This window comes from Musa acuminata, chromosome BXJ3-9 (genome assembly GCF_036884655.1).
Source record: "Musa acuminata AAA Group cultivar baxijiao chromosome BXJ3-9, Cavendish_Baxijiao_AAA, whole genome shotgun sequence".
NCBI classification, from domain to species: Eukaryota; Viridiplantae; Streptophyta; class Magnoliopsida; order Zingiberales; family Musaceae; genus Musa; species Musa acuminata.
In genome coordinates, this window is record NC_088357.1 from 45,666,255 (window position 1) to 45,678,932 (window position 12,678).

The 12,678-nt window shown below is 37.0% G+C and overlaps 2 protein-coding genes across 3 annotated transcripts; both read right to left on the reverse strand.

The window, feature by feature from the left end:
• Positions 1-958: 958 nt before the first annotated feature.
• Positions 959-7,208, reverse strand: LOC135648515 (uncharacterized). Of its 2 annotated transcripts, none has more exons than XM_065166272.1 (6): positions 6,920-7,208; positions 5,684-6,081; positions 3,647-3,732; positions 1,870-3,562; positions 1,532-1,733; positions 959-1,439 (listed from the first exon to the last, which is right to left on the reverse strand). In XM_065166272.1, the coding sequence occupies exons 2-6, from the start codon at positions 6,048-6,050 to the stop codon at positions 1,226-1,228; spliced, it is 2,562 nt and encodes an 853-aa protein (XP_065022344.1). In that variant the 5' UTR covers positions 6,051-6,081; positions 6,920-7,208; the 3' UTR covers positions 959-1,225. The 2 variants fall into 2 exon arrangements, with proteins under 2 accessions (XP_065022344.1, XP_065022343.1); XM_065166271.1 differs by having other exon boundaries at positions 5,684-6,086.
• A 1,069-nt stretch (positions 7,209-8,277) lies between these two features.
• On the reverse strand, positions 8,278-11,907 carry LOC135648282 (large ribosomal subunit protein eL15z-like). The gene is made up of 4 exons (XM_065165778.1): positions 11,756-11,907; positions 11,392-11,558; positions 8,797-8,994; positions 8,278-8,674 (listed from the first exon to the last, which is right to left on the reverse strand). The coding sequence occupies exons 1-4, from the start codon at positions 11,757-11,759 to the stop codon at positions 8,429-8,431; spliced, it is 615 nt and encodes a 204-aa protein (XP_065021850.1). The 5' UTR covers positions 11,760-11,907; the 3' UTR covers positions 8,278-8,428.
• Positions 11,908-12,678: the final 771 nt, after the last annotated feature.

Sequence of the window (12,678 nt, forward strand, 5' to 3'; positions counted from 1 at the left end):
TACAAAAGAAATGGAGAGTCTATTTATGTTTTGATTGTTACCCCCTCGCCACATAACACTTGAGCAAGATATCCTCGTCATCGTAATAATTATATATCTACAAAACACAATAAGAAGAACGAGAGAGGGAGAAAGAAATTGAATGTGACCCCTCTCGCATAATCCACATACCAAAGAGAGTAAGGCGTGTATTATAATAATTATGGTTTGATGGTGTGTATTACTTTGTACCGTCTCTCTCCGTAATGTGAATGAAAAATACACACCATCAAACCATCAAATAGCAGCAGTAGATGGTAATAATTATTATAACAAGGCTGCGGAGGAAGAGAGATGGTGATGTGTAGGATGATGGCAAGGACGATGGAGAGTATGATGGTGATGATGATGACGAGTTTGATGAGGAGGATGATGGTGATGCATATCCACTTACGGATGTTCTTATAGTAGTACACTAAGTGATGCTGAGATGGATAGATGAGTTGACACGATGAACTCGAAGTTAGATTATGGCGGCCAGCTGTGCACTAGTCCAAATAGTCTATTAAGACAACAGGTCAATGGTGATGGAAGTCAAAATCTGCTAAACAGCTTGAAGAGTCTTTTCTCTCCTTTCTTGCTCTTATTTCCCCATCTTTCAATTTACTTTCAGCATATAATATAAAATAATGATCATAATGATATAGCTAGTTTAGAATTATCCAAGAATTTACTTCATTGGGATTTGGATTAGGCTAAGATGTTGGTGTTATGTACCTGTGGATTTAGAATTATCTGCAGGATTTGTTTATTCCTTTTAGCTGTGATGATATCATATAGAGTCAATGTCATTACATCAGCATTTTTTATTTGCTCAACCATTTTCAATCCATGAACCTTGTGATTGAACATCCTGTAATGCACATAAATGGAGAGTGATGTCAAATATGCAGCATTTTCTAGTGTGGCAATCACCAAAAAAGTCAATGCAGCTGCACTGGCATGGTTATATACATCCAGTGCAACGATAACAATTATATGGAACTTGTGATCTGAAGTAGTTATTTACAACAGTAGTTGGGCGGAAAACCCTTCTCCAAAAATACAATTCATTTGATATATAGTCATACAAACTCGGGGCTGCGAAATATACCCCCTCATGTATTGCTAACATATACTGAACTACAGCTGCAGTGGCGCCTTTTCTATGTTTGCATCATTTATCGTTCACAAGCTGATTTGTGGATCAATCATCAATAACAAGATTACCATCACTTGTATTGCCAGCTTTATCAATCACAGGTAGTGGTCCACCAGGTAGAGTGACATCTAACAAGTTGATACCTTCTACCTCAAGTATTCCAGGATCATCGATCCAATCTCCTGCATCGTAGCTGCTTATGCTGAGCAGGTCATTTTCGCCATTTATCAAGCCCTTGCTTTCTGTTGCCACTGGTTGTCTGGTCAAATACGGATATGTGAGATTAGTTAGTTCGTTTTTTGCTCCAGCATGAAATAGAATTATTAAGTAAACACATGCATTGGAACTAACCCTTCTTGAAGGTGCAAGTTATAGTGGACGAAGGTAGTGTCATTCAACCTCGCACGTTCCAATCTGTTCTTACTTGAACGGGCATATTCATTGATGTAGCAGTTCCTCCTGAATGTAGGCATGCGGCATGTCTGGCTTAGGATCCTAACGGCAAATCGCTGTAGGTCTGGATAATCTGATGCATACATAGACCACCATGCAGCTGGAAACAAAAATTTTCAAGCAATGATTAGTTTTGGAAAATCAAAACCTTACGCAACATATTTTTCACTTCAATTATTGGTACTAAAGAAATTTATGTTCCGGTAAATTATCAACAAAATAGAAACCAAACTTACCTGGAGGCAGTGATTCTCTTCCCCTTAAAGCCAACGGTCGACTAAAGTCTCCTAGAGAATCTTCATAAAAAGATTTATGCTTTGTAATATTATCTTGGGCAGTCAGATCAGGCTCTAATGTCTCAATACAATCAAGCAAGCCTTTCTGAATAACATTGGTAATAAAAAATCTGGTGTTATAATAGATGGAGGGATTAAGATAATAAGCAGCAGCATGCAGGGGGCTGTGAAATTCATCATGTACACGATTTATGACCCCCAAATATGGCAAATAATCAGATTCCTGGTTATCAAATGCCAATATGATATCCTTTTTTGCTTTTTCAAATGCATCATATGTATATCCCATAGAAGGCCTTTCTCCACCATCTCCAAGGTGTAGAACTCTCACAAGGGGTTCTGAGACCTTTATGATGTTTGCACATGATTGCCAGAACTGCAAATCAAATACAATGTTCTTTACACCCATTCCTAACTTTTGCTTAGACAACACCGACTCCTCCCAGGAGTCATAAGTGAACATCTGCTGAAGAGCGTCTTTGAGAGAAAATATTTTCTGTAAAGTTAGATGGTCTGTTATAGACTGTGTCATGCCAGGTCGAATTAAATCTCTTCCTTCAGTAGTCTTCTTCAACAAATTAAGGAGCCATGCATCATTATAAATCAACTGAGTGATTTTCTTTGCCTTGGCAATTACACCATATACTTCATCCATTTCACTCAAGCCTTTAAACATTAGTTCAATGCAATGGTTCACACAGACACTCCAAAAAAAGGTTTTATACTTGTCCATTAGCACCTTTCCTGCAGCTTTATACCAGGGTGCACTATCCGATAAGAAATGTACTATGTTTCCAGGGCCAACATCTTGAATGATACTCTCATATAAATGGACAAGGCCTTCCAAGGAAGTCTCAATCTGGGATACATCTACTGACTTGAGAAACATTGTTCCTTTTGGACAATAAACAAAAAAGTTAATTATGGACCGACCAGCTGTATCCATCAGCCTATCAACCAGGACAGTACAGCCCGTCACTTCCCATGACTTACGAAGCTCTTTGCTGATTTCTTCTGCATCAGTGGTACATCTACTTAATAATTTACCTTTGAGGGAATGATGCGAAGGCATTTTGTAGCCAGGCCCTACACCAGCGATAGCATCTGCCATTCTCTGAAAATACACTGAATTGGCTGCACTTAGTGGTATGCCAGATTCATACATGAATTTTGCAACCGTAATATCAGCTTGGTCTATGATTTCTTGTGAAGCAAAAGAAAGTTGCAATGTAGACAGAGGGAATGTTGAGCCCTGTGGACTGCGTAACATCTCCACTTTCTTTCTCTTTATGGAATATCCATCCTTCCCTCGTCTCCTATGAGAAGCAGCTGTTGGAGAAATCGGAGTCACTTTAAGAACATCACCATTATATTCTTCTGTGTTCTGCTGGACATTACAATTTTCCAAAACCTTAAAGCCTAGATGTTGTTGCATTTGTGCTTTGACATCATCAGGTACTTGGTCACATGGTGCTATGTTACCTCTTTCTCCTGCTAAATGTTGTTTAAGACGAGAAATTCCACCACCTAAGATTATCTTGTGGCAATATTTGCACTCTATCTTTTGTCGATCCCCATTGACCATTGCACCATGAGCCCATCCAATATCAGTGGCTCTAGTAGGCATGAAATCCTTGAAGAATTCAAAATGCAAGAGAACAAATAATTAACAAAATAATCCAACCGAAAGATAGATCAAGCATCCTAAGGAACATACTTGCTCATCCTTATATTGAATACATGAAAAGGCATCAATGAAACCCCTTGTCCCAATCTCAAACTGTTGCTCAGATGTTCTTTGAGCTGCATCACATGAGAAGGAAAAAAAGAGAAAGAAACAAGTCATATAGACAAGGAACCATATGTCATAGTAGGCTAATTGAAAAAGACCGAACAGAGACCAGAAGCTTTAAGAATTATATATTAATTTTTCCTAGAGAGGCTAACATTATTTCTGACAGAAACAATTGAACAGAAAATCCATCTAATTTGACTGGAAAACAAAGACTAATAATTGAATATATAATTACAATAATGACAGCTATATTTTGACAGGTATGATGTCTGGAATACCATGAATTCATGATATCATACTTTCATAGATGCAAAGCAAAGAATGCATAACATAATCATCACTTACTTGTTAAATAATGAATATACATATGAATAAGCATAAATATGCATGGAGATGTTTGATTATATGTGTTCAAACATAGACACATGTACTAACTTGGGAAAAAACATGCTATGTTCTCAATAGCATGACATGAAGTTGATATCTAGTGCCTAGTATATGAGGACTAGCTTATGAAAGCAAAACCTTCAAAATTGAAAATTATGATGAAACGGCACATAATGTGTTCTTAATAGCATGATATGAAAATTGATATCTGGTAGCTGGCATATGAAAACTAGCTTATGAAAGCAAAACCCTTAAAATTTATCTTTCAGACAAAGTAGGTGAGAAAATTTTGAGATCATATTGTATTATCTGTGCTGATCTAAACCTAATTTGCCAAGGTGAAAAAGTCTGTGCTGATCCACATATGGGGCAAACTTAATTTTGTCACTCCACGTGTTCTACAAATTCTATCATCAAATTGACATGCAAGAAGAAAACATTTAAATGGTGTACAAGCAAAGAATCATGCTGCCTTTTAACTCAAAAGGGACAACGGCAATAAACAAACTCTTGCAACCTCTTATCTCACACATATCTAGCTTCCTATGTGGTGGCATTATACTAAAGTCACTAAACTAAGACCAATTTATCCAAGTAGTTAATGTATTAGGAAATAGTCATATACACACTTCCATAATATTTTTTGGTTATTTTCCTTTTCTGTAAAGATCATTTACAAAACCTAATTGGAAACGTGTGTTTTTAAGCCATCTAAGAATGGGACCCTATGAATAGAACTTGTAATGATACTGTATGAACTATGAAATACTTTAACATTATATTAACAAGTGTTTAATACGTTAAAAAAATTGTTATCTTAAGAGGAAATAAACATTGGTGAGACTAGAAAGAAGAGTTTTTTATTATTGCACTAGAGAAAAGTATTATACTGGAACAAATACGAGGTTGGTACTGGAGAAGTGGTTGTTTGGGTGCAGCAAAGGGCAAAAGTCAACATACAGATAAGGCATCTAAGAGGTGTCACAAGAGAAAGCAAGCAACCTAACAAGAGACAGAGGAACTCAAAATATTTGGACTGAGACCATAGCCTTATACATTTTTTTCCCTTTTTTTATGTCATACAATTCACCCCAACTTTTCATGTCTCAAGCTAAAAATGCTCTCTTTGACTACCGCATATCCCACTACACATACTGACTCCAATCGGTGGCGAATTCAATTGTCCAAAAAACAGCAATAATTTAACTAAACATAACATTTATTGACAGAAATTAACAATAAAGGATAATAAACAAAAGCATTACTATAAGCATAATATTAAAAAACAAAAATCAAACCAAACATGTTATTAACATTACCCATTTAGTCATTTTTCCTTATTGTTCATCTGAATGTCAAAGAATAGGATTATTCTAATAGTGATTAGGATAAATTAGCAAGTACAGAGAGGAGTTCAAAATAAAACAGAAGGAAATAAATTCATATTCTTCTATGATTGCAAGTAGCTAATATACAATCTGGATTTGCATTTTTTAAAATATTGACCAGTGCACAAATCCAAGTAATATATGATACTACAAAAAAGGAGAAAGATAAAAGACAGTATCATACAATGAACTTCTGCTTCATTAAAGGTCAATACTTCTTGTCTAGCATGTGTCATGTCCTGATCTGATGCATCTGATTCCACACTATAATTAGTAGAAATTGGTGCTGAAGAAGTTCCCTCAGCTGTCTTTCGTCTTCTTTTGTTTGGCCTTCTCGGTTTTCGTGTTGCTAGATGATGCGCTATTATCTCCCTTACTTCTTTCGGAACGGCATCACAACCCTTGATTTCTCCTCTTTTGCTCGCCAAGTGTTTCTTAAAACGTGTAATACCTCCAATCATGATCCTATGACAATAGTTACACTGGACATGATGTCTATGGCCACCTATCATGGTACCATATTGCCACCCTATGTCCGGTGGTCGAGGCATTCTTTTACCTAAACCAAGAATCCCGCAATACCTGTCCTGTACAAAAAAAAAAAAAATCATCTAAAGACTAATAATCATGAAGGCAAGTAAACTCAAAAAGTAATACACGATTAGACACTGAATGGTTCATGCTCTATTTATATTGTTTTTCTTAAACATCACTAATTTATCTACAAATTTGAAGCATTAGTCCAACTAGTTTGCAAAAACCCAAGGTTTTAAATGTCTAAAAAATGACAGCTTCAGATGTTCCACATGACATAATATAATGGTTGGCATGCAAATCTATTGGCAACTGAAGTTGGAACTAAAATCTAAGCAGTGGAAACCACACAAAATGTTCCTCCAGTTTCTCATCCAATACTTCGAGCACAACAGCTCCTGAGCTGATGGTATTTCGAAAACTAGGATAGTAAAACAAGATTGACGCCAATTATATTATACAAACGCGAGTTCAATTCATTTTCTTTATTTGAGGCGATCATAATGTGTCTGGCCACATAATTGTGATGATTGAAATTTGAAAGCCATGACTATGAGTATTAAGGATCATCACCAATATCATCAAAAGAGACCTTTTATGGATGCAGAGTGAAGAAAGTACAGTAAGCAAACAAACAAGCATTAAACCCCGGTTAAAAGTCGTACATTCCAGTTTTTAATCACAATGGGGATAAAAGATTGTAGAATTAGATCGTTATCTCTAACCAAGATATTCTTTTTATGTTATGAAGCTCTGTAACACAATTAAATTCATCAAAAAGCGACAAGAGATTCATCTGAAAAGAAATATAACAGGCGAGACAGAGAAAGCCGGTTTCCGACTCCGTTCCATCGATCGATTCCGAAACGAAGTAACAGAAGCTAACCGGTGTCGGAAGCGAGAAGGGAGCCGGGGCCCTTCGCGCTTCTCCTCCTCTTCCTCCCTCTCCTCCGCTGCCGCTCTCCGCTCGACCTCCCCTTAAACGGGGGCGATCACGCCGAGCCCGATCGGGCAGTACCTTGGCACGAGACGCGCATCATGTCATCATCAAACGACGAATCGGGGTTTCCGATTTGACGCGACGAGATCGGATTCCCGCGATGCCGGTTTGGGGGCGGGACGGTGGCGAATTGCGCCCGAGAAAAAGGCCCGATAAAAACCCTTGTTCTGGCAACTCGTAACGGGGGCAGATGCCCGTTATATATAGCCGTCTCAATCGGGGGGGGGGAGGGTGGGGGGTTCTCATTTTGCCCGTTACGTATCGGCGCTATTAATGCGATGTGGTCTACGGTAACCTGCTTTTGTGCCGCATCAAGATTGCTAAACACCTGAGATCGTATTATACTGCTTTGAGATTTGTGTATGCCTTAGAATTTGGATCATTTTTCCTGAATTATTAGAACAATATTAAATTTAATCTATGCAACTTCTCTACATAAACATAAAAGAATCACATACCAAAAAAAAAAGTAGCAACGTTTCGTACATCAATTGGTTTTAATTTTGGAGTGATTTAAGACTCCAAATTAATCACTATAACAACGAGTATTTTCTCTTTTTATGTTTGATTTAGATACAGTATTTATCAATTGATAGACGAATAAAATTGAGATTTTATATCAGTGGCAAACTGTCCTTTTAAATCATAAAATTCTAGTTTTACAAGGCAAATGTATTGATTGTTCATACCTTAATAAAAAGATATATATATAATTCCAATTTTTCATAACAATTATACTGTATACAGATGTAGGCTTTTTGTCACTTGGAGAAAGCCTCTATCTATACCAATACAGAAAACCAACCTGCCATAATGTGATGGGTATCCAATGCCAAGTAAAAATAATGAATTATAACACCTGATAAATGTCAAGACTGGGTCTTGATTTTGGACCCATGAGCTCATGATTCTGGAAAGAATCATCTGTTGAACTAATTTGAAGTCTTTCCATACCCTGTTTTCCAGACTCAGGACATAAGAAATAGATTTATTTGCCAAGATAGAAAGAAAAAATAGTACGTATCCTAAGAGGCAACGAATAATTACTTGTGACATTGCAAATAAAAAGGAAGGTTCGTATGCTCATCATAAGAATATGAGAAATCGTCATCCTAAGACAAAAAAAAGCTTTGAAAAATATAAAGGAATATCATTAAAGAAAAGGTAAACCAATGAAGAAGGCAACTGACAACTGAACTAACTCAAAAGGATAAAATTGCAGGGGCTCATAATTTCTCAAGCAATGGAAAAAGAACTGCCTTTGATGAAAGGAAAGTATCACTGCGATACATGGTTCTAGAACAAGCACCGAAAAAAGTTCCCAAATCAAATGGACAACTCGAGTTCCTAGTTTTGAACAAACAAAGTCCGAGGTAAAACCGACAATCAAAGTTTCTAACGGTAACGGCGGAGAGACAATGTCTGGTTCCTCTTCCAGGTTGCCCTGCGAGATGGTCTAGCCTTGTGGTGCAGGTGGCCCTTGCCACGAAGGCCACGATACTTCTTGCCAGCAGAAGTGAGACCGCGAAGCTCCCGATGCTTATGGACACCCTTGCAGATCCAGTTAATCCTGGGGTCATTCCGGATTGCACTGTGAGCTGGGTCAATAAGGATAATCTCATAATACTTGAAGGTTGAGTCCTGTAAAATACCGAGGTAGTGAGGGGTATTATCAAAATTCCGAATATGTAGGGTACATGTGAACATACATAGACAAGAGAAAAAAAAATGACCGTTAAGCATAAACTGACAATTCATCTAACCTCATTCACCCAGTAAGAATTAACCACCCTCAACCCTCCCAACTTTCTTCCAGCTCTCTCCTCAGCAACTGACCTCTTGTTTCTTTGAAATTTCAGCTGAGTGATACCCTGATGCTTTGGCTTTCCATAGACAATACCCTTAGGCACTGGTCTCTTTCTGCCACCACGTCTAACACGAACACGATAAATCACATATCCCTGCATGTTAGGAAAAACAATGGAAAATAATGAGGCATCAACTCAGAACAGCAGCTGTGCAACAAGGTCACCCTGATGCAAGAAAGCTAAAACACCTATAGAATAAACATAATGAATGGGTGAGAACATACAACCAAATACAATTGGAATAACCTGTGGTTCACTATAAGCCTAGAAATATGTATCTACCAGTGCCAGATGGTCAAGACAAAATCCACAGCTTACCCACTATGTATGATCAGTTTGAAATGTAGAAGCTGCACTCTAAAGTCTAAATGATTTAGCAAACCAGATCCATACTCTATGCAGTAGACATCCTGATTATTTGATGTCCAGAGCTGCTAGAAATCATAAAAAAAATACAATTTGATTTAAGGATTAACTGATCAATACCTAAATCACCTATAACTTCTTTAGTGAAACTCTTGCTAGATGAAACATCCATAGCTGATCTAACAATGGAGAATCTTCTGTTCATGTAAAAGATATACACATACATTCATTTCATGACAGTAATATTATCATCATTGTTAATATCCAAAAAGCTACATCATGGCTTCATCAATCATCATATTATTGAATGCTAATCTAGGGCCATTCTCTGATCCTTTCACATGTCTTTCAAGATCCACTCTTCATCTTGTTAATCAAGTTGTAATCCTATTTTTCAGTGTTGTTAACCCAATCTCACATAGTTGATGCTGTTCTTTATGTTGCAGAATCTTCTTTTTGATCATGAAGCCAAAATTATAAACAACTAGTCTAGTAAATTTGTTCTAATAAGCAACCAGTTTATGTTTCTCTAATTACAGAACTAAATCATTTAACCGGAAGATAGAACAAAGTGAAGATTTAATATGGAAAGAAGAGCCTTTTTCGTGACAAAAGATCAATCATATATCACAATATATTCTCAGCCACTTGCAGACATCTAGTACAACTTAATCCATCATATGCCTGACATATACTGATCAACTTAGACTCCAGCCCCAAGGTTACAATGAAAAAGTGACAAAAACCCATCAATCATGCTTCAATGATCAAGCCAACAAACCAAACTTTCACAATTAAATCATAGACCAACAGCTACATACTAGTTTAACCAGATACTGGTACAACCAAGAGTGTGCCATTGGCTTACACCAGTCTGCAAAGACCAACACTACACCAGTGCCCACCACTAATACACATCTGGCTGATGACCAATATTATTCTGTGATATCCACAAGGACAGGTATGATACAATAACACATGGTGATAATGGCTTGTTTTTTCCTAAACATCTAGAAAGTAGTAAAAGTTCATCAAAGTTGTTAGATTCTATTTTTTTAATTTCTAGACATTCTTTTACCAGCTATGATATATTGTAACCAATATCATATAATGTCACCCACCAAAGATAATTTAACAGATATAAGCAATCAAACATTTTATGAATTTCAAGCACTAGTCCAATCAAAGAAACTTCAGTGAAAAGACTCATGCATCAAAAACAACCATGGAATGTGGCTTCAAGGTATCAAACACACCAGAAATAAGAATAGATAAAGGTCCAGCTGATGAATATCATACAACCATACATAATGTATTACGGTATTCAGTAATAAAGAAACATCAATAAGAAAGCACAAAATAATAACCATGCTTATGTGGCCCCCATGTATGTGGGGGCAGAATCCATACAGGCGGTATATTGTAGATTGAGGCTGTATTGACTGTATGCAAGGTGGTCATACATCTGCACCTGTGCATACAGCTAGATACCATATAGACTACATATTTCTTTTGCAAGTCGATGACCTAGATCATCTATCTGATGGTTTTTTGTGATGGCACTCTATCCTATATCTTGTTGGTTTTGATCACATACCCTTTAACTCTTCATGAAGGATATCACATGCTACCGTAACATGATCACAATCATATACACAATCCAGTAAATCTAGCAATTTGTGAAAAACCATAAAATATGACCAACATTTAAACCACAATGAGTTAGCATAACTAAGTGATCAGCCTTAAGAAAAAGCTACACGAAACTACTCTTGACCACTTGATATGAAATATTCTGGAAACAAACTATACAAACATCTATATTTCATGAACCTTCAATGCGTCAAGGGAGATAAATATGGTAGCTCAAATTATTCCCTTCAGCAAACTATGAAAGGAAAGAGAATGAACTTGTATGCAACATACCTAATCACCTAACAAAGTTAGCGATCAGGAACAGAAACTGACACCTAAAGTTGCTATTTTTCACCGTTACTACCGAGAAAATTAAGGCACAAATGTCAACTAGCGTAAAGATATATCAATCACTTCAACTATAAAAACAGAGACAATCATGTGCACTAAAAGAAACAAAATTTCCTCTTATTTTCTGCAATCGTCCACCTGCTTGGCCTTATAACCGAGGCGCCGGGCCTTGTCGGGGCGCGTCGGCCTGGTGACACGGACGATCGACGGGAGCTGGCGGTACTCCCAGCACCTTACTCGCTGCAGGAACCGCATCACGTCCGACTGTTTTTTCCGCCACAGCTCCGACACATACTTGTAAGCCCCTAAAAAAACCACACCACAAACCATCCCAATGAACCAATGCTTCCAAAGATCTTCAATGAGCGAACTAAGAATCGCTTAAAAAAATTCCGACAGGCAACAACATGAGATCGAGTGGATTCGAGGAATGAACGATCTGCAGCCGACGAGAATCGACACGACAAAGAAAATAGGTAAGAGAGAAAACGGGAGATCGCACCCATTGCTCCGAAGAGGATCTTCGGTCGTCGAGGTTAGGGTTTTCGCGGCGTGGGCGGAGGCGGCTCTCGTTATGACGGAGACGGGTTTATAGACGAGAGCGAAGTCCCACGTAGGAGGAACATACACCGTCGGATCCAGGATGTGTGATCCGACCCGTTCGTTCATCCGCGCGTTGTTCTAGGGTTTGGCGTTGGGTTGACGTCAACGATCGAGCCAGGCGTCCTTAAATCGCGTGCGAGATCGAAGATGAACGGTCATGATTAACTTATGGGGATTTTAGTCAAATTATTCTTCAAAATGGATTTTTTGTTTTTTTATCGTCAAAATCTTTTCCTTAAAAATTATATACAAATAATTTAATGCAAGTGAATAATTTAGATTCACTACTTAATAAAAGGTTTTTCTACATGCCTAAAGTCTTAAAATAGCATATTTATTATAGATAATTTTATTTTTTTATTTTTAAAATTTAATTTCTCTCACATATATATAAAGGAAATAAGATGATGATTAACTTATAATCTACTTATTTAACTGATATATTCATTATTGAATTTTGATTTGTTACCCATGGTTTAATTAGATGCTAACTAATTGGCTATCAATTTTAACCATTACTTATAATTTAGATATTTAAATATTTTTTAACTAAAACAAAAATAACACTAACTAGTTAGTACCCATGGTAAGGATTAACTTAAAGGATCTTAATATCGATGGATATCGATATGCTATATCAGAGAATTTAAAGGCAAATGTGCTATTTACAAGCCTCTAAATGTTTTGGAGGATGATGTTCATTCAACAAATCATGTTCAATGTTGCTTCTCAAAGTAAAACAAAGAAAAAACAAAAAAATCATTCTGAATAGTTTTTTTTCCTTATTGCAGCATACAACTCACTAAAGATTAATCAAGATAA